A 24,260-nucleotide genomic window follows, 5' to 3' on the forward strand; every position below is an offset into this window, starting at 1 on the left:
TGACTTCAGAACTAACCACTCCACTGACACATGCCTTCTCTATCTGACTTCAGAACTAACCACTCCACTGACACATGCCTTCTCTATCTGACTTCAGAACTAACCACTCCACTGACACGTACCTTCTCTATCTGACTTCAGAACTAACCACTCCACTGACACATGCCTTCTCTATCTGACTTCAGAACTTACCACTCCACTGACACATGCCTTCTCTATCTGACTTCAGAACTAACCACTCCACTGACACGTACCTTCTCTATCTGACTTCAGAACTAACCACTCCACTGACACATGCCTTCTCTATCTGACGTCAGAACTAACCACTCCACTGACACATGCCTTCTCTATCTGACTTCAGAACTAACCACTCCACTGACACATGCCTTCTCTATCTGACTTCAGAACTAACCACTCCACTGACACATGCCTTCTCTATCTGACTTCAGAACTAACCACTCCACTGACACATGCCTTCTCTATCTGACTTCAGAACTAACCACTCCACTGACACGTACCTTCTCTATCTGACTTCAGAACTAACCACTCCACTGACACATGCCTTCTCTATCTGACTTCAGAACTAACCACTCCACTGACACATGCCTTCTCTATCTGACTTCAGAACTAACCACTCCACTGACACGTACCTTCTCTATCTGACTTCAGAACTTACCACTCCACTGACACATGCCTTCTCTATCTGACTTCAGAACTAACCACTCCACTGACACGTACCTTCTCTATCTGACTTCAGAACTAACCACTCCACTGACACATGCCTTCTCTATCTGACTTCAGAACTAACCACTCCACTGACACATGCCTTCTCTATCTGACTTCAGAACTAACCACTCCACTGACACGTACCTTCTCTATCTGACTTCAGAACTAACCACTCCACTGACACATGCCTTCTCTATCTGACTTCAGAACTTACCACTCCACTGACACATGCCTTCTCTATCTGACTTCAGAACTAACCACTCCACTGACACGTACCTTCTCTATCTGACTTCAGAACTAACCACTCCACTGACACATGCCTTCTCTATCTGACGTCAGAACTAACCACTCCACTGACACATGCCTTCTCTATCTGACTTCAGAACTAACCACTCCACTGACACATGCCTTCTCTATCTGACTTCAGAACTAACCACTCCACTGACACATGCCTTCTCTATCTGACTTCAGAACTAACCACTCCACTGACACATGCCTTCTCTATGTGAGCGACCACATCAAACATGAGGTGGACGTGGGCATGGTCATGCTGGACCTTCAGAAGGTCTTTGACAGCGTTAACCACGCTATTCTGTTGGATAAGCTCAGAGCAATCGGATTTGACAAAACCTCATGGAGCTGGATGCAATCTTACTTGGAGGGGAGGGAACAGGTGGTAGAGGTGTCCCCCCCCCCTCTCAGTGAGCTGTGGAGTCCCCCAAGGCAGTATATTGGGGCCTTATTTATGTTCCTAATATACATAAAGGACTTGTCATCAGCATGCGACTGTGAATTGTTCTTGTTTGCGGATGACTCGGCCCTGCTGGTATCAGACAAGGACAAGTCACAGGTGGAGAAAATCCTCAGTGCTGAACTCTGTAGAAATTGCACCTGGCTCGCTGACAACAAGCTATCCATACACTTGGCTAAAACTGAATTCATCCTGTTTGGGTCCCACATCAACCTTAAGAAAGTCAATGACTTTACTATAAAAGTGGGTGACATTGTTATCACCAGGAAGGATGAGGTCACCTACCTTTGTTCCATTCTAGAGGCTAATCTTTCCTGTGATAAAATGGCAACCAAGGTCATCAAAAATAATCTCCTCTGTGGTCAACAAAAGCACCATGAAGATTCTGGCGGGAACTCTCGTTCAACCCTTTTTCCATTACGCATGCAGCTCCTGGTACCCTAGCACCTCCAAAACCCTCAAATCTAGACTCCAAACATCCCAGAACAAGCTAGTCAGATTACTTCTAGACCTCCACCCCAGATCCCACCTCACTCCTACCCACTTCTCCAAAGTGGGCTGGCTCAGGGTGGAGGACAGAGTCAAACAACTTGCACTGAGCCTGGTCTATAAAATCCGCTACACCTCCCTGATACCGAAGTACATGTCAAACTACTTCCTTAACGTAAATGACCGCCATAACCACAACACCAGGGGGAGCTCCACTAACCACGTTAAACCCAGATTCCCATCTAACAAAGGTCTTAACTCATTCTCTTTCTATGCCACATCAATGTGGAATGTGCTCCCAACAGGTGTAAAAGAAAGTGCATCTCTATCCTCCTTCAAAACCGCAATAAAAGTTCACCTCCAGGCAACTTCAACCCTAAACTAACACCCTCCCCGGATTGTTGTTAATAATCAAATGTAAACAATCAAATGCAGATATTTTTCTTATGCCTTCTGATCTCTCTCTCTCTCTCTATGTCCACTACTTGCTGTACATATCCTACCAAGTCAGTCCCACACTGTTTCAATGTCCATTTCTCTGTTCTCAATTGTTGATGACTGATGATAACAACCAAACCTAACCCCCCCCCCCTCACACCCCGAATTGTAAATAATTCAATGTATACACCCTGATGATGATCTTGTGTGATGACTGTATTATGATGATAGTATATATCTGTATCATCAATCAATTTAAGTGGACCCCGACTTAAACAAGTGTGAAAAACTTATTGGGGTGTTACCATTTAGTGGTCAATTGTACGGAATATGTACTTCACTGTGCAACCTACTAATAAAAGTCTCAATCAATCAATCAATCAAGTCAGAGAGTTAGATGTATGTTTACAATACAGGACTGTCACAATAAAAGCAGCAATATACTAACATGACTTGGTGATTAAATAATGCAGAGCACTATTTTGAAAGTGGCAGTAGAATCCATCAAAGTGTGAGGGCCACACACTGAAAAAACTAAGCACTCAGGGCGCCATTTGGATAGTTTTCATTTCCCAAATGTAGAGATTTTACCTTCACGGTTCCTCTCAAGTTTGGCCCTCAGGGACCTGGAAGGGTGTCAGTCATAAAAATGTAAAAAAAAAAAAAGTCATTTATGGTGGGTTTTTTTTCCAACGCTTGAATGTCTTTAACAATTGAAAATATCAGTAGATATAAAAATTTAATTTTTTAAAATATATATATTATGCCGTTTTTGTTATAGAAACCCTGTTTTTAATGGCAAAAACACAAAATATGCAATACTTTTCCCCAAAATACATTTTCAAAGTGTAATATTTGATGTGAAGTCATTGGAGCTTTAAATATGTCAACAATGTATAACATTGATTTTGATTCATTATTTTTTTTAAATTATTATTTAAAAATAAGTTGTTTTTTCTTACAATGCTTAAATCTCTGGATCAGCTTCAGATATATTTGTTGATTACAGCTTTTTATTTTATGCCCTTTTTAAAAAAAACAAACAACTTATTTTATGGCAAAGACAACATATGTGAGTGACTGGAGCAGTCAAGAAGTCAATGATTCCAAACACTCATTTGGATTTATTACTTTCTGAGCAATGACCGTTTTTTTTTTAATCCAACTCAATTCTCAGGGATCCAAAAGGGCCTCACTCAAAAAAGTGTTAAAATAAGTCAGACATTTTTTTTTTTATTACTGTGAACACTTAGAGGTCTCGATAAACTTCAGATCTGTTTATTAAACATTTTAAACATTTTTTTATTGGTATTATGCTTTTTTGTCATAGAAAACTCAAGTTTTTTATGGCAAAAAGAAAATGTGCAATGTATTTCAAAGTGTAATTGGAGCCTCCAATACATCAAAATTCATAACATTGATTTTAATTCATTATCATGTTTTGAGCAACGACAGCTTAAAAGAAAACTGCCCGCATGGCAACTTTTTCACCCGTATGCTATTTTATTCCACTTTGAAATGTTTTTTGCAATAGTAGGTTGTTAAAAAAGTAGCTGCTAATAAGCAGACATTTGATTTCAATGACTGATGCAGCCTTGTCTAAAACACAATATATCCTGTTTTAGTAGAAACGCCATGGACAACTAGTAGATGCTACGGTACTTGTTCTTCCGGTTCAAGGCACGAAACAGAAGGAAATGGTGTATGTAGACGTTCAACCCACAGCATCTGGAAAAAAGATGCCGCCATAGCATGAACAATAACCAGAGGTGGGTAGTAACGCGCTACATTTACTCCGTTACATCTACTTGAGTAACTTTTGGGATAAATTGTACTTCTAAGAGTAGTTTTAATGCAACATACTTTTACTTTTACTTGAGTATATTTATAGAGAAGAAACGCTACTTTTACTCCGCTCCATTTATCTACATTCAGCTCGCTACTCGCTACTGATTTGTATCCATCTGTTAATGCACGCTTTGTTTGTTTTGGTTTGTCAGACAGACCTTCAAAGTAGGATCTATCGCATGCCTGCGTTTCACCAATCAGATACAGTCACTGGTGACGTTTGACTCCGTTTCACCAATCAAATACAGTCACTGGTGACGTTTGACTGCGTTTCACCAATCAAACAGAGCCAGGCGGTCACATGATTAACCGCACATAAAGTTTCAGCGGCAAACAACAAGCTTAAGCTTACATGAACTCAACGTCAAATTTGAGGAAGCACATGGCGGTAAGTAACGTTAGTAGATATTTTGGCTAACATCAGCCTATGGTGATGTTAGTTTCCCTGCTATGAATCACTGCCAAATGTACATCGTGTGGGGACATTTATTAACGCACTGCAGCCTCATAGACAGACAGAGACAAACACGCACAAATGCATAGAAACACCAATCAGAAGTGCACAGTGTTCTCAGGTGCAGCCCACACCTATCAGTTTATGGTTTGCGTAAAGGCTAACTTGTTATTTTCCTTTGTAATCTCTGCCTACTGAGCCTATGGTGCTGTTAAGTTATTGTGGCTCAATTTGCCTTCATTGTTTTTAATGTTAATGTATTATTATTTAATATATATTATTGTTTTAGTTGCTTAAGAGATATTTCTGGCTCTGAATTTGCTCATTGCTGTTTTGATGTTTTTGTGCATTATTTGTTGCCGTCATCATTAAACGAACAGGTTACTCATCAGTTACTCAGTAGTTGAGTAGTTTTTCCACAACATACTTTTTACTTTTACTCAAGTAAATATTTGGGTGACTACTCCTTACTTGTACTACTTAGTAACAGTACTCTTACTTGAGTACAATTTCTGGCTACTCTGACAATAACACACCTTTTCAGTTTCTTTTAACTATTTGCATGATGGCCGTCAACCAAGAAATAAGTCACTTTTGTTCACTTTCAACGCCTAAATCTCTGGACCAACTTCAGATCTGTTGATGGTAACTTTTGTTTTATGCCCTTTTTGTCATGAAAGTTGGTGCATATTTCGTATTTTAAAAAAAACTATTTCCACATAAACATTTTAAAAAGTGTGTGCGAGGGAAAATCCACAAATGATCATAAGCGCAGAAACAAAAGGTTTGTAAAATGTGCCAGAAGGTAACTTTTCACAGAATGAGGGTGAAGAAGGCTGCAAAAACATTTTATTGCTGCCAGGCACGTGGGCAGAACACCTTGAATGTGAAGTGGGCGGAGACCTAAATAGCTCACCTGGAAACTCAGGTGGGCCACAAGCTTGTCCAGGGTTCCCTGTCTCCAACTGTTTTAATTTAAAACATAAACAGACGGGTGGAAGAAAAGAAGGAAGAGGGCACGCAATGAGGGCGAGGCGGAAAAAAAACACCCAATTTTTAGGGAAAGCCAGAACATTGGAGTCTTGGAGGCAATGTCAACTTTTGGTAGTTTCTTCCCTGAAACAGCTTTTGATAGACGAGGAGCTCTTAGTGATGGTCTGGTGGAGTTTGAGGGCTCCAGTCCTTTTGGGGGCCATTGCTGACCCATGATTGTATTCTGCAGTTTCAGTTGGATTTGCCTTCAGGAACAAGACCTCCTGATCTTTTCAGCTACATTGGAGACAACCGTGAGAAGAGTGGGGGAGGGGCTGGAATGAGAGAAGATACATGGGGGGGTTGTGTGGATTAGTAGAAGACCACACTGGACTTTCCTCCGGGAGGGTTGAGCACCCTGTTGTGCGAGCGGGGCTTGGGTCCCAGGTGAGGCTCGTGGTTCTTCAGGGAGTTATCATCAGGGCCTGGGGAGGAGGAGGAGGCGGGCTCTGGGGGAGGGGCAACATCAGCGACGACAACAGCAGCGGGAGGGTCTTCCTTGGCCGCCGACACACATTGCTCTTTGACCTCGGCCTGGATGATCTCCACCTCGGGTGCTTCAAGATGAAATACATTTGTGGTGAAAATAGGCATGCTGGCCAAAGTCCTGAAGGACAAACTGGAAGAAGAACTAGCGTTTAGACCTCTGAATGACAAAAGTCAAACTCAAGGCCCAGATCATTTTATATGAAACCCCTAAAAAATTAATTAAGCATAAATAATAAAGTACTTTATCTTTTTTAATGAATGTAGGGCCGGGCCATATGGCTGATAATCCATAATAATTGCGGTTTTTTTTTAATGACTATTGGAAATCAGTAACCAGGAGAAAAAAATATGAAATGTTTATATTTTCATTGTAAATGTAACTTCCTGTGATTATATTCCCTCAGCTATCAAGGCAGAAAGGAAATGTCAACACATGGAAACACTCCAACAAACACATTGAAGACTTCACAATAAGATCTTACAAATCATCAATATGGAAGAAATGCTTCATAAAGTGTAAGACTTCACAATAAGATTATGATTTAAATATTATTGGACCAAATTGTTGTTCTAAAGTAGCACATTTGCTATAGTCTGTTATTTTAGTTACACAGTCCTGCACTTTAGTTCCTAGATGGACTCACCTAGCATGGACTCTCCTTGCTACATTAAGATGGACTCTCCTTGCTACATTAAGATGGACTCTCCTTGCTACATTAAGATGGACTTGACTAGCCAGGAGTGAGTGTGTAGTACAAGAGAGAAAGCAGGCAAATGTATTTTCTCAATTGGCTTGTTAAATCAATTCTAGCGATGAAGACTTGCTCACCTGGTGATTCCGCTTCAGGTCTGACGGTTAGATTGTCCTGTTTAGAAAAACACACTAAAGTTGTATTTGTGCTGTAAAGGTATAACAAACTACAACATTAATACTTTTCCTACTGTATTACTAACAATGAAGGGGAATTGGCTTTCATTCACAATCCCTATGTGAGACAAGAACATATCTTTCATGCATTTAAAAAAATAAAATGGTAAATGGTTATACTTGTAGAGCGCTTTTCTACCTTGAAGGTACTCATAGCGCTTTGACACTATTTCCACATTCACAGACTGATGGCAGTAGCTGCCATGCAAGGCGCTAACCACGACCCATCACGAGCAAGGTTGAAGTGTCTTGCTCAAGGACACAACGGACGTGACTAGGTTGGTAGAAGCTGGGGATTGAACCAGGAATTGTTGATGTAAACATGAATATATAAACATCCCAGTGAGAGCAGACATTGTACAGTAAGTGATTGTTGTATTATGTTTAGCACTTAGCAGTACTGCTACATGATGCTTAGTGTTTGACTAAAGCTGCATGGATTTAGCACACAGCTTCTAGATCATCCTCCTTATATTCACGATCATAAATACAAGTTTCTGATCATCATTTGTCCCAAAGTAGTCTTTGTTGTCTCTCATGATTAGTAGTCTTCTTCCTGTTGTTGGACAAAGTCAACCTCGTGATGCATCTGTGACATTAATACGCCGCCGTATGCTTAGTAAATATGACATGCTATTGCTTGGATTGACATGACGTCAAGTCCGGCTCATTAATATACTTTACTCCTTTAGTATTTACCATTCAAGTATTATCTTGATATTATCTTCATATTTTATTTTTTAAGAAACTGAAAGCAGAAAGTCAGAGTCAGGAAAAGTACTTCTACGTCTCCCCTCTTGTTTATTTTGTAGACAAATGTGTCACATGACAACAGAAGCAAAATAGCAGTGATGATTCAGTTTGTTAAATGGATATGCGGTCACTAGTTTGTCGTCACAAGTCACAAAGTTAACGTAAACGGTGCGTGCAACAACAAAGAATTAAAGCATGAAATGACAAAAAGCATCCAGGAGAGTGTTGATAGCAATGTCCTTGGCTCAGACACACACAAAGAAGTTGTACGGTGTAGAATGATGTCTGGAGCACAATAGTTCATATGTCTGAGAACACCACCCACAGATAATCCTTGATATCACTGCCAGGACAACAGCGTGCCCTCCATAGTTCCATGCCCAGGCCATGGACATCCACTGGACCCCCCCCCCCCCCCCCCCCACCTTTCTGGGATCTACCCCATCGTCTTCCGAGACGGAAGGATGCCGAAGATGACTCGACAAATCTTTTTTGGATAAAGTATAACAATCTATTTCATTGCATAGTTGAAGATCTAGGCCTCTTGCATTGCCAGAAAGTACACAGCAGCCGTCTTGGCTTGGTTGACCACCACTGCTTTTCACTTCTGGGAAGAAGTCATGTGACAGAATGTGCCATCACTACATGACATATACACTTACAGCTTGTGTAAAAAACCATGGAGGGTTTTCCAAGCGTTTTATAGGCGGATCAGAGCGACTCGCTTTGACTCCATTTTTAGCTAACTTTGACTAGAGTTTATTTACGAGTTAGAATGCATAAAAAAAGAAAACATGTGTTCTTGTCTCACATCAAGATAGAGAATTGAAGACATTTCTAGATGGGTGTGACATGGCGACACAAGTCATGCAAGTATGACTTCAAAATGGACTTTCAGTCACCTATCAGTTGTAAACATTTGTTCTGCTGACTCCTCCCACTATGGATAAGTGACTTTACCTTTGGTTTGTTGGGGTGAGCTTCGCTCGGGCTTTGGGGCGCTGCATGGTCTGGTGAGGCTAAGATGCTGCTGGTTGGTGCACCTGGTCTCTGCTGGTGGACTGGAGGTTCAGGTTCCCCAAATATCCCACTGCTCTTCCCACCTACATGACAGCAAGTGTTACTGATACCTATCTTCTTGCTTTGAGGGAATACCATACAGGAAAAGGATCAAGTACAAAATATCCGCCGTAAAAACAAACATTTTTTTACGGAATGGCTGCACTCCGAACCTCAACAATCCAATTGGAAAAGTAGTCATATGGCAATCATGTCAAAGATGGATGTAACAGACAACCTATTTTAATTCATGTTTATGCAGTATTTGCCACTGACAATTTGACTCATCTCCAGAGAACTAAATGATCTGCTTGACAAAGTCATTACTTTAAACACAACATTACTGCTTTTAGTCGATGGTAAACTTCACATCCTTGCTTCTTTCAAAGTACCTCAAAAGCCCAAAAATTCCCAGTCAGTCAAAATAAATAATAGAAAGTAGCACAACTTGCAACACAGACGATATACCGTCAATTCCGGACTATGAGTCGCTACGTTTTTCCTAGGCGTTGAACCCAGTGACGGCCATAGTATTTTGTGTTCAATAGTTTTCATGAATCTTAAGTAGAACCACTAAAAAGTTGTGTTATTGTTTGTACTATGGCGCCATCTTTTGGACGAGTTTGCTCACTGCAGGTGTTGCAGGTTGAAAATGGACATACGGTCTTACTGCCCTGAACCGGAGCGTTTCTGCTCAAAAGGCTTCTTCATTCATCACTCCAATCAACGTTTGTAAGTTTTACAATATAACTAAAACAATTCTTACTTACTAAAGCGTCCCATGTGTGATGTCTGTAGGAGTGTTTTCATGGATATTTGTACATGCTATCGTAATGTAATCAAGCTAGCATCATTAGCTAATAAGCTAACAGGTTTACAAGTGTCTGTGTTAGTATTATTAACTTATAATGGCATTATTTTTGTATTGTTTCACTTTCACAAATTCCTCAGTAAATTCACCAAAACATCAGCGTGGAGTTATTGAGTCTGTTTAGCTGATTGGAGAGCTAGCTTGCGCAGCTAGTCGGTCCATGAACATGACTTCTGTTTTGTTTGATCAGCCCTTTTACTGCCGTGCTACAAACATTGTGTGAAAACAATTAAAGTATGTAAATAAACATTTACTAAATATTTCTGTGTAAATAAGTCATATCACAACATTATATATCTGTGACTTAAAGTCTGATGCAGCTAATATATGGGAACTTTTTTTTCTTCTATAAATTTAGTGTGTGGGTATATCCCAGTGTGCTCTATAATTGGGTGAATGTTCAAATATTGTCCGACAATAGAGTCATCATAACGTGATAATGATGCATGTGAATGACACATTCTAGCAGCTCACGTCCCACAGTGCAGCACCACATTTAAGTCAGCAATCCTTGCCTCCTTAGCCACAAATTAACTGTTTTGTACAAGTAGCATGATCACTGGAGGACAAGGACACATAATAAACTGCACACTGTGGGAGGATACAATAAGCTATGCTCTTCAATGCAAACAGATGTGAGTGGAGCAATACAAACAAATATCGTTGGATATTAGTATCGTATGATACTGCAGTTACTACATAAATATTTTTTATTATCATTTGTTTTGTTTACAGGCTCAGAAAATAAGTCCCTTGACACAGGATGTAAGTCAAAGTCAATAGTAGGAAATATTTGATCAATATTGTTACACCGCCATCCTGTGTTTTTGTCTGATTATAATTGTGATAAAAAAAAGCAACCGTTCAACCATCTTGAAAATGTTAGGTATCAGTATGAGCTATTTTTAACAGTCTCTGTAACCCAACCAAATGATTCTATTAACATTATAACTGGAATTATGTATCACTCTTATGGTGAAAACGGACTCAAAATCTAAGAAAAAAAATGATTCTGTTAGAGATGGACCTATGATAAGCCTGACCAAATATGGCATTTTAATGAATACTGGTATCAGCCTTTTTTCCCCACAAATACATGAGCAGATAGAAGTATTTAGTATATACAAAAACTAGTCAGTGACTTAGTAATGAGCACTGCTCAAGCACCTTTTTTTCCACCCCAGCGCTCACATGGCCATATCTCTGCCCAAAATCCAAACTTTGTGTAAATATCTTGACAAATAGGTGATCATTATATAAGTAAAGAAGCTCACACATTATCATACTTTCTGTGACATCCATGTCAACTATAATCTCCGTAGAATTGTTTTCATTTAAATGTTGGCAATAAACCCTACAATCATGGAGTGGATGGTGAATTATTGTGGCGTAGAGTAATGCCAAAGTGTCACCAATTGTCCAAGGAGATGTTCTATGATTTCAAAAGCACACACACACACGTAATAAAGGTGTTTTTGACGCCAAATTAAACATTAGCGCCGCATAAAACATTATGTCACTACTGGTCCCACAATGTAGGTTTAAAAAAAACAACTTCAAGCCTTGTGCAGCTGTTTCCTGACATATACTATTCATGTTCAAATCCCTTTTACTGTAAAGTAATACCCAAAGATCTGTTATTGGCCTCCTCCACTAATAATAATGGGTGTCGGTCCTAAAACAAAACTTTCTGTCTTCCAACAACGGTCAACACGTGAGTTTCCATGGCGATGAGTTGAAATAGGCCACACACACAACTGATGACTCACAAGTCAAAAGCAACAAGAGTCTTGGGGTCTCAGAGGAGAACAGCAGACCTTTGTACGAGGGGATTATGGCATGAAAGTAACACATTCCCCCCGTCCTTTAAAGCAGACAGCAGGGTCTCACCGGGAGGGTTGGAGCGTCTGGGTACGGTCTGGGGCTCCTCTGGTGAAGCGAACACATTGGAGGCCATCTTGTTTAGTCTTCTAGATTGTGGGGCTTTCTCTTCATAACTTCCAAACAGGTCACTGGAGCCACCGCCTGGAGGCTGCAGCACCCTGCAGACAACAATCCAATTCAAGCAGCCCTCATCTCAAAAGACAAACATAGTATGATATAGGGCTGGGCGATATATCGATATACTGCGGGTTTGTCTCTGTGCGATATAGAAAATGACTAGATGGTGATATTGGAGTATACGTTCTCACGCTTTCGGGCATTACCGGTACACTACAGTATGCTTTTCTCACTCTTTCTTGTCTCTCCTCATCACAGAGACATAAAACAAGTGCACCTTCTTACATACGTCACATACGTATACACCCTCGCGGAGCAGAGAAGCAGCGGCATGGGTAACGTTAGCTGTGGTGCGAGTGGTAATACGAGAGAAAGACGATGCGAATCTGGTAACAAATGAAGGAAGAATTAATTCCCAAGAAAAACAGCAGGGGGTCCATCGTCTGACTGTGGTTTGGCTTCAAGTGGGAATATGTGGAACAGACAACCGTAATTTGTCAAGTGTGGGGCAAAAACGTTGCTACATAAAGTAGCATTACTGCTAATATGTAATATCATTTGAAAAGTCACCTGCTAGAGAATGAAGAGTGCTTACTCTGCTGTCAACATCTCCGTTTGGTGCCACACCAACAAAATGCTGAGGCAACCGTTTCCACATCAACACCGTATGAAAAAAATAGTCAACAACAGAGGGAGATAACGTCCGCAGGAACCTACCACATAGTGAAGGATTAGATTTCCTATTATGCAGCTCATTTTTATTTAACACTTATTGAAATATCTTGTGTGACATCATGCACACAAGTGCACTTTATTTGTTTTAAACTACTGTAGTGGCGTTCTGTACAAAAAGTGCACTTTAATTGAGTGTTTTGATATGTCATCTTAGTGACTCATGCACAAAAGTGCACTAATAGCTTGTTTTTAAATGTCTGACAATCTTGCACTTTCTATTTTGAAATGACATGAATGTATGTGCCACTGCTTAATAACTCTTTAATAAATACACTTTTACTTGTGATTTCCCTCTCTGCATGAGTTTAAAAGTAGCATATATTAATGCAGTATGAAGAAGAATGTTTTAATGTAGACACATAGAATCATCATACTGCTGTCATTATATGCATCAAGTGTTCATTCAAGGCTAAGGCAAAATATCCACATATACAGTGGGGCAAAAAAGTATTTAGTCAGCCACCAATTGTGCAAGTTCTCCCACTTAAAATAATGACAGAGGTCTGTAATTTTCATCATAGGTACACTTCAACTGTGAGAGACAGAATTTGAAAAAAAAAATCCAGGAATTCACATTGTAGGATTTTTAAAGAATTTATTTGTAAATTATGGTGGAAAATAAGTATTTGGTCAATAACAAAAATTCAACTCAATACTTTGTTATTGCCAACAAAGGTTATATAACAGAGGTCAAACGATTACTATAGGTCTTTACCAGGTTTGCACACACAGTAGCTGGTATTTTGGCCCATTCCTCCATGCAGATCTTCTCGAGAGCAGTGATGTTTTGGGGCTGTCGCCGAGCAACACGGACTTTCAACTCCCTCCACAGATTTTCTATGGGGTTGAGGTCTGGAGACTCCAGGACTTTCAAATGCTTCTTACGGAGCCACTCCTTCGTTGCCCGGGCGGTGTGTTTGGGATCATTGTCATGCTGGAAGACCCAGCCACGTTTCATCTTCAAAGCTCTCACTGATGGAAGTAGGTTTTGGCTCAAAATCTCACGATACATGGCCCCATTCATTCTTTCCTTAACACGGATCAGTCGGCCTGTCCCCTTAGCAGAAAAACAGCCCCAAAGCATGATGTTTCCACCCCCATGCTTCACAGTAGGTATGGTGTTCTTGGGATGCAACTCAGTATTCTTCTTCCTCCAAACACGACGAGTTGAGTTTATACCAAAAAGTTCTATTTTGGTTTCATCTGACCACATGACATTCTCCCAATCCTCTGCTGTATCATCCATGTGCTCTCTGGCAAACTTCAGAGGGGCCTGGACATGCACTGGCTTAAGCAGAGGGACACGTCTGGCACTGCAGGATTTGATTCCCTGTCGGCGTAGTGTGTTACTGATGGTAACCTTTGTTACTTTGGTCCCAGCTCTCTGCAGGTCATTCACCAGGTCCCCCCGTGTGGTTCTGGGATTTTTGCTCACCGTTCTCATGATCATTTTGAACCCACGGGATGAGATCTTGCGTGGAGCCCCAGATCAAGGGAGATTATCAGTGGTCTTGTATGTCTTCCATTTTCTGATAATTGCTCCCACAGTTGATTTTTTCACACCAAGCTGCTTGCCTATTGTAGATTCACTCTTCACAGTCTGGTGCAGGTCTACAATTCTTTTCCTAGTGTCCTTTGACAGCTCTTTGGTCTTGGCCATAGTGGAGTTTGGAGTCTGACTGTTTGAGGCTGTGGACAGGTGTCTTTTATACAGATAACAAGTTCAAACAGGTGCCATTAATACAGGTAACAAGTGGAGGACAGAAGAGCTTCTTAAAGAAGAAATTACAGGTCTGTGAGAGCCAGAGATCTTCCTTGTTTGAAGTGACCAAATACTTATTTTCCACCATGATTTACAAATAAATTCTTTAAAATTCCTACAATGTGAATTCCTGGATTTTTTTTCACATTCTGTCTCTCACAGTTGAAGTGTACATATGACAAAAATTACAGACCTCTGTCATCATTTTAAGTGGGAGAACTTGTACAATCGGTGGCTGACTAAATACTTTTTTGCCCCACTGTATATGGTGTATGGTGACATGGCCTAAAAATATCGAGATATTAAAAAAGCCCATATCGCCCAGCCCTAGTAGGATATTCATGTTGGTGAGGGTGATGACGTCATGTATGCTAGTTAACATCGACATGAATATTATATGGTTAGAAAGGGCGCCATATTTCAACAAGACTTGATTTGGTTAGGAGAAGCCCACACATGTTCCACTGTAGTCAGCTTAACTGTAGCGGTAGAATCAAGAGACGACATTTGACGAGTACAATTTAGCTGCCTCGCATAGCAGCTAAGAGTACAATTTAGCCGCCTAGCATAGCAGCTAAGAGTACTAGCATAGCAGCTAGCCCGCAGGTTGCGTCACTTCCGCAGGAGACAACGCCTGCGGTTAGCATGGAAGCTAACTCAACGCTCGCTAACGTGACACAACAAACTAGCACAAAGTTACTCAAGTAAGTTGGTACTATATAGACAGTTGGTAAAGTAAGGATACTATATAGATAGTTGCTAGTAACAATGGAGTGTTTCAAGTACAAAACAATACAAGACTAAAGGTGACATTTATGACGAGTCGAGCAATTGTTTTTGTTTTTGATCTCTTTGCTGTGACTTAACACTCACCTGGAGCTGGGTTTGGAGCCGGTGGCCAGCCCCTGGAACATGTTAGTGGAAGTCATGGCGGCGAGACGTCAACTTGGGTCACTTTGCCAACTGGACGACTTGGAAAGTTCCTTCTTGTGTCAGCAGGCGCGCGCCCACCCAAGCAGCCTCGGGACTGAACAATGGCGGCCCTGCCCAGCCCGGAAGTGACGCAATACAATATGACTGGGCTCTTTTTTTATTTTTTAATATAAACCTTTATTTATACACAGTTGAGAAATAGTAATCAGAGTAAGTACAAACACAGTACAAAACAGCGCCAGGGGGTTGTAAATTCAAAGTAACTAAAATAGAATGCAAAATATATATGTATAACAAACAAAGTGCAAAGCCATAGGCTCACTCAATTTCAGTAAATAACTTATATTTGGAACACAGCATCGTCGTTTTCACAGCTTTTTGGTTGTTAGAGGTAGACAGTGTTTTAACGTAGAGTTCTAATTCTTGTTTAAAGGCACAAAAAACAGGTCAAGTAAATGACTAGGCTCTTGTAGAGCTGGTGCCAGAGAGTGCGCTTGTTTTGCAACACAGGGCAGTCCGCTTGAAATGGCCGGTCAGTAATCTGTACATGTGTGACGCGGTACATTGAAGTATTTTGCAAACGTCACTGACTCGATTTGATGATTGTGTTATTGTTATTGTAACAGTCATTATAAACTGTGCTTCAGAATCAGCATCATCTATTCAATATTATGTTTAGACGGTTACCTACGCTGGTATAGAATCCAAGCGCACTCGATGAGCAAACGTTTGTCAATTATTTCAGGGCGAAGCTCTTTAGAAAATTACTCCAAACGTCTCCGTTGGCGTCACAAAAAAAGGCCAATAATGATATATCTGTTCGCCAGCGCACTTTGTGAAGAATATTAGGCCGTTTTTAAACACCCGACAGTAAGACAAATACAATTGGTCCTTTGCAGGGTTTTTCTGATTACCAATTGGTGGAGATTTCTGTCAAACAAACCTTAACCTCCGCCCTCTCCGTGTTTCCAACCAATCACAGGGTTTGTTTTCGGGTCGTAGTGGGCGTGCCAAAGCGCGTGGAGGGCGTGACCCACATGAAGTGTCATGTGTAGCAGGCGGAGGGCCGCTAGTAGCTCGCAATGATAGCTCGGATCGCCACAACTGCTCTTTTTTAGGTAATTTCCCATTGTTAATATTCTTTTGGAGGGCGACTATGTGTTTTCCTTTGGGATATCCGTGTACACGAGCCGATATGATCATTCTATCAATGAAAAGAACCCATGTCAAGACCTAGCTAGCCATGTTAGCTTGCATGGCAGTAAATGCGCAATGAATGGGAGTGAGTGTATCTGCTAAGGTTCATTGTTACAATCATCATTGCTTAAACCATTCTCTTATTTGTAAACGCAGGTCCACCCCGAATCAGACATCATTTACGTTTAAACTGCAGGGGTTGTCATCTAAGAGGACCTTTCTGCTACAAAGACAACATATTTGCACGTTAAACAACATGATATCATGTTTACGCCACACTTGTAAAACAGCATCCTGTTTATACAATCATATTGTTGCAACAGTGCCATGTCTCATTTGGAAAAGTATATTGTTACAAAAATGCCATTTCTAACTTGGTTAGGCTTTAAAACAGGCGTTTGTAGTCAATGACAACCTTGTAGGATCTTGTCAAACATTAAAAGATAACTGTAGTTAAAAATGCACTGTAAACATTGCAGCTCTATGACATGTGCCTACACAGTTTTGCATGGAACTATTATAAGTGTGTCATCAATACACCAGATTCGGATTGCCAAAGTCAACAATTGCAGGATGCATATGACAATAAATGTCTTCAAGGAGTAGGTGACTAAAGGTTTATTTTTGTCGTCTCTGGTGCAAGACGTGTGGCTTATTGCTGATATTGGAGTTGTTGAGCAGTTTAGTAAAAGTGTTGGACAGACCAGCTTGGAAGTGCAGAGTTGTATTATTATGTAGTAGTTCAGTAAAAGGGGTTGACAGAGCAGAGTAAAAGTGCAGAGTTGTATTATTGTTAAAATGGTTAAGTAGTTAAGTAAAAGTGTTTGACAGAGCAGAGTAAAAGCGCAGTTGTATTATTGTTGATATTGTAGTAATTGTTGAGTAGTTTAGTAAAAGTGTTTGACGGATCAGAGTAAAAGTGCAGAGTTGTATTATTGTTGATATGTTTGATATTGTTGAGTAGTTTAGTAAGTTTCCGACGGATCAGAGAAAAAGTGCAGAGTTGTATTATTGTTGATATTGTTGAGTAGTTTAGTAAAAGTGTTTGACATATCTGAGTAAAAGTGCAGAGTTGTATTATTATGTAGTAGTTTAGTAAAAGTGTTTGACATATCAGAGTAAAAGTGCAGAGTTGTCTTATTATGTAGTAGTTTGACATAGAGTAAAAGTGCAGAGTTGTATTATTGTTGATATTGTTGAGTAGTTTAGTAAAAGTGTCTGACATAGAGTAAAAGTGCAGAGTTGTATTATTGTTGAGTAGTTTAGTAAAAGTGCAGAGTTGTTATGTATTAGTTTAGTAAAAGTGCAGAGTTGTATTATTATGTAGTAGTTTAGTAAAAGTGCAGAGTTGTATTATGATGTAGTAGTTTAGTAAAAGTGCAGTTGTATTATTATGTAGTAGTTTAGTAAAAGTGCAGAGTTGTATTATGATGTAGTAAAAGTGCAGAGTTGTACTATTATGTAGTAGTTTAGTAAAAGTGCAGTTGTATTATGATGTAGTAAAAGTGCAGAGTTGTATTATTATGTAGTAGTTTAGTAAAAGTGCAGAGTTGTATTAAGATGTAGTAAAAGTGGAGAGTTGTAATATGATGTAGTAAAAGTGCAGAGTTGTATTATGATGTAGTAGTTTAGTGTTTGCTGCAGAAGATCGGGCCAGAAAGCGACCGTGTCTGGGTGGATGTATTATGCCCGCTTTGGGTGGATGTATTATGCCCGCTTTGCTCGCTTGTTGGCGGCAGAAGCGCTCGGAGCCATGGTGAAGAGAAAGAAGACGTCGCCCACTTCCGAAGAGCAGGAAAATGGGTAAAATTGCGTGGGAAATAAAGACTTTGACTCTGTCTTCTTGTCTTTCTGCAGGCGCTAAAGTCGAAAGCTCGCATTTGAATGTTTGCTGCCAATGGAGCTGGAATTAAGTGTGCGAATTGTGAGGCTTGGCGAGCCCGCCATGTGTGTTTGTGAGCTCCATTGGCAGAGAAAAGACTATTTAGCTGTTGTTTTGTCGGGACTGCAAGAGGATTGAAACAAACATGGCGGCCATGTTGTTAAGCAGCGAACGTCGTGTTTGGAACTTCTTCTGCTCATCTTCCTCTCCTCTTCTGTCTCTCCCGCTCCCCGTGCTCCGGCAGCATGACACCGGGCTCCAGGGAGGACATCGCCGTGGACGGCAGGACACATCCGCCCAGAAGAGCCGAGGAGGAGAGCGAGGATTGCGGCACAAAGGGAGACGAAGCCTCGGCTAAACTCAGCCCCGCTTCGAAGTCTCCACCCGGACCCGCTCCCACCCGCCCAGTCTCAGTCCCGGTCCCAGTCCCAGTCCCGGTCCCAGTCCCGGCCTCAGCGGAGTCCAGCACGCCGAGCCACGACCAGCACCATTTCCTCCGCTCCAGCGTTCGACCTCCCAGCAAAAGGATCCGGAAGGATTCCGTGGGCTCGGCCATCAACGGCCATGGCGGGGCCAAAGCAAAAGGTAGCTCAGTCTTCATTATTTCTACTTTCACTTCTAATCCTGCATTGTCACTTTTAACATATCCTAATACTTCTTCAAATACTTGCAAGCACCTCACTAAAACTTGCATTGTCACTTTTAACATAATACTTCTTAAAATACTTGTCTAATAATCAACACCTTCTGTGGTGACCATCATTCTTCATATGTTCTACATAGCAACACCTACAATGGAACATACTACTTGTTAATATACTTGTCTAATCATCAACACCTACAATGGAACATACTACTTCTTAATATACTTGTCTAATCATCAACACCTACAATGGAACATACTACTTCTTAATATACTTGTCTAATCATCAACACCTACAATGGAACATACTACTTCTTAATATACTTGTCTAATCATCAACGCCTACAGTGGAACATACTACTTGTTAATATACTTGTCTAATCATCAACACCTACAATGGAACATACTACTTGTTAATATACTTGTCTAATCATCAACACCTACAATGGAACATACTACTTGTTAATATACTTGTCTAATCATCAACACCTACAATGGAACATACTACTTGTTAATATACTTGTCTAATCATCAACACCTACAATGGAACATACTACTTGTTAATATACTTGTCTAATCATCAACACCTACAATGGAACATACTACTTCTTAATATACTTGTCTAATCATCAACACCTTCTGGGTCAAATGCTAACAAAAGTAATAAGCAAATATGTGTGAATTTAGGTTGATTCAGCGTTGCAAAAATGACACGGACTACTAAGTAGGGCTGGACGATGTGTCACTTTTAAGTCTTTGATCTCAATGAGCGTTGATATTTTCTATGACCCATCTAAAACAGTTTTTTTCAACCTTTTCTGAGCCAAGGCATATTTTTTTCATTGAAAAAATCCAGAGGCACACCACCAGGAGAAAACATAAAAAAATGAAACTCAGCAGCCGATATTGACAACAAAAAGTCGTTCTCGCAAGTGTTGGATATGAATTTAAAGCATAACCAAACATGCATCACTATAGCTCTTGTCTCAAAGTAGGTGTCACCACCTGTCACATTACGCCCTTACTTTTTTGGTGTTTTCCTGTGTGTAGTGTTTTAGTTCTTGTCTTGCACTTCTATTTTGGTGGCTTTTTCTGTTTTGTTGGTATTTACATGTAGCAGTTTCATGTCTTCCTTGAACGCTATTCCCCGCACCTGCTTTGTTTTTAGCAATCAAGACTATTTAAGTTTTGCAGATGCTATCCTTCTTTGTTGATTGTCATGTCATGTACAGATGTACTTTGTGGACACCATCTGCTCCACACGCTGTAAGTCTTTGCTGTCGTCCAGCATTCTGTTTTTGTTTACTTTGCAGCCAGTTCAGTTTTAGTTTTGTTCTGCATAGCCAACCCTAAGCTTCAATGCCTTTTGTTTATTTTTGGTTTAAAAATTAGATACCTTTTTACCGACATGCTTCCTCCCCCATATTGTGATCACGACAAACCATGTTCCCGACATCTACAAAGCAATTAGCTACCTGCTGCCACCTACTGATATGGAAGAGTATTACACGGTTACTCTGCCCAGCTCTAGACAGCACCGACACTCAACTACGGCACATTTGCGGATTATAATTACTGGTTTGCAAGAAATATTTTTAACCCAATTAGGTGAAACTACATCATCTCCCACGGCACACTAGACTGTATCTCACGGCACACTAGTGGTTGAAAAACACTGATCTAAAATAAGGACCAGGATATTGGGTGAAAACAGTTTTATTTCAAATGTAACCTTCCTCTGAATATAATCGCCTCAGCTATCAAGGTAGAAAGGAGAGGAAATGTCAACACAAGCGTTAGAATATATTATCCATATGTCCAGTTATATTCCTAAAATTCAACTCCATTGTTCTGTGCTCAGCAAGTTTGCCTTCCGCAAGATACCGTAGGTATCAGTCCAACATTGTTTTAAACGGCAGTCGATCAATACTAGAAGAAGAGAAAATTGGATTTAAGAACGGCAGACTTGATATGAAGTTTAGCACTTTATAAGAAGTCTGAACCACTAAATAATTGACAGAAAATTCTGATTATTTCAAACTGGAGCTTTTATTGGTCCTATTGAACAAATCACATTTTTATATATGATGTTCAATTTGTATCATATTTGACACAGCTGCTCACAATACATGTATATATATTAGGGATGTCCCGATCCGATATTTGGATCGGATCGGCCGCCGATATTTGCAAAAAAATGCGTATCGGCAAGGCATGGGAAAATGCCGATCCAGATCCAGTTTAAAAAAAAAAAATCCGGTCCGTGTTTTCCAACGCATCGATTTAAATAATACATTCCACTTTTCTGCTGCTCCCTAATTTCCGTTCCGCATTTTCCAGCACACCTTCAACACATCCACAGGTCTGTGGATTCTCACGCAATTGCTTTTAGCTGCTGGCATTACACAACAGGCTCTTCTCACTCTTTCCTGTGTCTCCCTCTCACAGACAGCAAGCGCACCTTCTTACACACGTCACATACTGTCACGTCATACGTCACATACGTATACGTCCTCCCCGAGCAGAGAGGTAGCAGCATGGCTAACGTTAGCTGTGATGCTAGCACAGCCGTGCGCGCCTGTGCAATTGTGCACTGCTCAAGCGTCCTCTGCGCACGGCAAATCTATGCCACGCACAAAATCAAATAAAAAAAATAAGCGCATAACAATTTTCGACACACGGACACGACAGAGAAAACAGTTTTCGTCATCATTGTTCAAATATTGTAACGTCTGTCGAGACGCTTATCTCCATTCGGTGCCACACGTCCACACCATCAAAATGCCGAGGCAAACATTTCCACATCAACACCGTATGAAAAAAATAGTGATTTTTTTAGTTGTGATTTCCTTCTCTGCATGAAAGTTTAAAAGTAGCATATATTAATGCAGTATGAAGAAGAATGTTTTAATGTAGACACATAGAATCATCATACTGCTGTGATTATATGCATCAAGTGTTCATTCAAGGCTGAGGCAAAATATCGAGATACATATCGTGTATCGCAATATGGCCTTAAAATATCGCAATATTAAAAAAAGGCCATATCGCCCAGCCTTCTAGTTCAATTATGCCATTTCTGTTTGTCATGTATAATTTTGTCTATTTTGTGTTTATCCTTGAATAAACAGGTCAGTTTCTTGTTACCAACCATTGTGTATTATTCAAACTCCCCTAATTCAGCTGGCTAGTTGTTATCAAGAGTACTAAAACCCTTTTCAACATGATTCTGACAACTAAGTAGGCTAAATAACTTTAAACTTTAATACATGCTCGGATAGGCCAGTATCGGTCAGTATCGGTATCAGATCGGAAGTGCAAAAACAATATCGGTATCGGATCGGAAGTGCAAAAACCTGGATCGGGACATCCCTAATATATATATATATATATATATATATATATATATATATATATATATATATATATATATTGTTAACAAAGCAAAACATACACGTAGACATAAATATCTACCATGTTCATTCTAAACATTAAAATGTCATCATCATCTTCTCCAAGCTGCTCCAGATCACTTGAATTCACATTCTGCATCATTTTCAAAGTGTACTCAATGTTGTCAATATTTGCCATCTAAAAATGTACAAAGAAGTCAACATCATTATGTATTTTTTTATTTGATTTATTTTCTCTCTCTCATGTAAATCAGAAAGCTATCATTTATTATCGCAACAAAATAATACAGCAAATCGGATATGCATATTTTACTTCTAAATATACCATATTGTGTAATGTTAACACATTTCTTTATTCAAAACATTTAAAGACTGTTATAATGCATGAAATGCAATTAAATTCCAATTGACTAATTTAAATGTTTAATTTAAGAAAGGGAACCGGAGGATGTGTTCCAACTATGGTGGGATCACACTCCTCAGCCTTACCGGTAAGGTCTATTCAGGTGTACTAGAGAGGAGGCTACGCCGGATAGTCCAACCTCGGATTCAAGAGGAACAGTGTGGTTTTGGTCCTGGTCGTGGAACTGTGGACCAGCTCTATACTCTGGGCAGGGTCCTTGAGGGTGCATGGTAGTTTGCCAAACCAGTCTACATGTGCTTTGTGGTCTTGGAAAAGGTATTGGACTGTGTCCCTTGGGAAGTCCTGTGGGGAGTGCTCAGAGAGTATGAGGTATCGGACTGTCTGATTGTGGTGGTCCGCTCCCTGTACGATCAGTGTCAGAGCTTGGTCCACACTGCCGGCAGTAAGTTAGACCCGTTTACAGTGTGGTTTAGACTCCGCCAAGGCTGCCCTTTGTCACCCATTCTGTTCTTAACTTTTATGGACAGAATTTCTAAGCGCAGTCACGGCGTTGAGGGGATCCGGTTTGGTGGCTGCAGGATTAGGTCTCTGCTTTTTCAGAATCAGAATCAGAATCAGCTTTATTGTCATTACGCAAGGTAACGAGATTGAGGCCATTCCATACAGTGCGATGTGTGCATGCTACTGTTTTTGCAGATGATGTGGTCCTGATGGCTTCATCTGGCCAGGATCTTCAGCTCTCACTGGATCGGTTCGCAGCCGAGTGTGACGCGACTGGGACGGGAATCAGCACCTCCAAGTTCGAATCCTTGGTTCTCGCCTGGAAAAGGGTGGAGTTCCTTCTCAAGGTTGGGGAGGAGATTTTGCCCCAAGTGGAGGAGTTCAAGTACCTGGGAGTCTTGTTCACGAGTGAGGGAAGAGTGGATGGTGAGATCGACAGGCAGATCGGTACGGCGTATTCAATAATGCGGACGCTGTATCGATCCGTTGCGGTGAAGAAGGAGCTGAGCCGGAAGGCAAAGCTCTCAATTTACCGGTCGATCTACGTTCTCATCCTCACCGATGGTCATGAGCTTTGGGTTATGACCGAAAGGACAAGATCACAGGTATATGAGTTTCCTCCGCCGGGTGGCGGGTCTCTCCCTTAGAGATAGGGTGAGAAGCTCTGTCATCCGGAAGGAGCTCAAAGTAAAGCCGCTGCTCCTCCACATCGAGAGCAGCCAGATGAGGTGGTTCGGGCATCTGGTCAGGATGCCACCCGAACGCCTCCCTAGGGAGGTGTTTAGGGCACGTCCGACCGGTAGGAGGCCACGGGGAAGACCCAGGACACGTTGGGAAGATTATGTCTCCCGGCTGGCCTGGGAACGCCTCGGGATCCTGTGACTTTTATGGGCTACTGTGGCTGTTATTTTTTCAATGTGAGTAGTGGCAGGTCAAACCACTGCTCTTTTAACCTGAATAGATTAAAATGTCTCAGGTAAATCTACTGTTA

General features: G+C 40.7%; 2 protein-coding genes across 4 annotated transcripts in view; one reads left to right on the plus strand and one right to left on the minus strand.

Annotated features, from left to right (window-relative positions):
• Positions 1-5,538: 5,538 nt before the first annotated feature.
• Positions 5,539-15,404, minus strand: jpt2 (Jupiter microtubule associated homolog 2). Of its 2 annotated transcripts, none has more exons than XM_061973963.1 (5): positions 15,210-15,404; positions 11,729-11,880; positions 8,869-9,011; positions 7,057-7,093; positions 5,539-6,357 (listed from the first exon to the last, which is right to left on the minus strand). In XM_061973963.1, the coding sequence occupies exons 1-5, from the start codon at positions 15,263-15,265 to the stop codon at positions 6,143-6,145; spliced, it is 603 nt and encodes a 200-aa protein (XP_061829947.1). In that variant the 5' UTR covers positions 15,266-15,404; the 3' UTR covers positions 5,539-6,142. The 2 variants fall into 2 exon arrangements, with proteins under 2 accessions (XP_061829947.1, XP_061829946.1); XM_061973962.1 differs by having other exon boundaries at positions 5,539-6,295; positions 15,210-15,403.
• Positions 15,405-18,114: 2,710 nt separating this feature from the next.
• Positions 18,115-24,260, plus strand: part of cramp1 (cramped chromatin regulator homolog 1) — a 45,489-nt gene continuing 39,343 nt past the window's right edge. For both annotated transcript variants that reach the window (XM_061973955.1, XM_061973956.1), the window contains exons 1-2: positions 18,115-18,269; positions 18,593-18,933. In XM_061973955.1, coding sequence (XP_061829939.1) covers positions 18,145-18,269; positions 18,593-18,933 — 466 coding nt within the window. In that variant the 5' untranslated portion in view covers positions 18,115-18,144. The remainder of the gene's footprint in view (positions 18,270-18,592; positions 18,934-24,260) is intronic.

The sequence above is a fragment of the Nerophis lumbriciformis genome, linkage group LG22 (assembly GCF_033978685.3).
Source record: "Nerophis lumbriciformis linkage group LG22, RoL_Nlum_v2.1, whole genome shotgun sequence".
Taxonomy (NCBI): Eukaryota; Metazoa; Chordata; class Actinopteri; order Syngnathiformes; family Syngnathidae; genus Nerophis; species Nerophis lumbriciformis.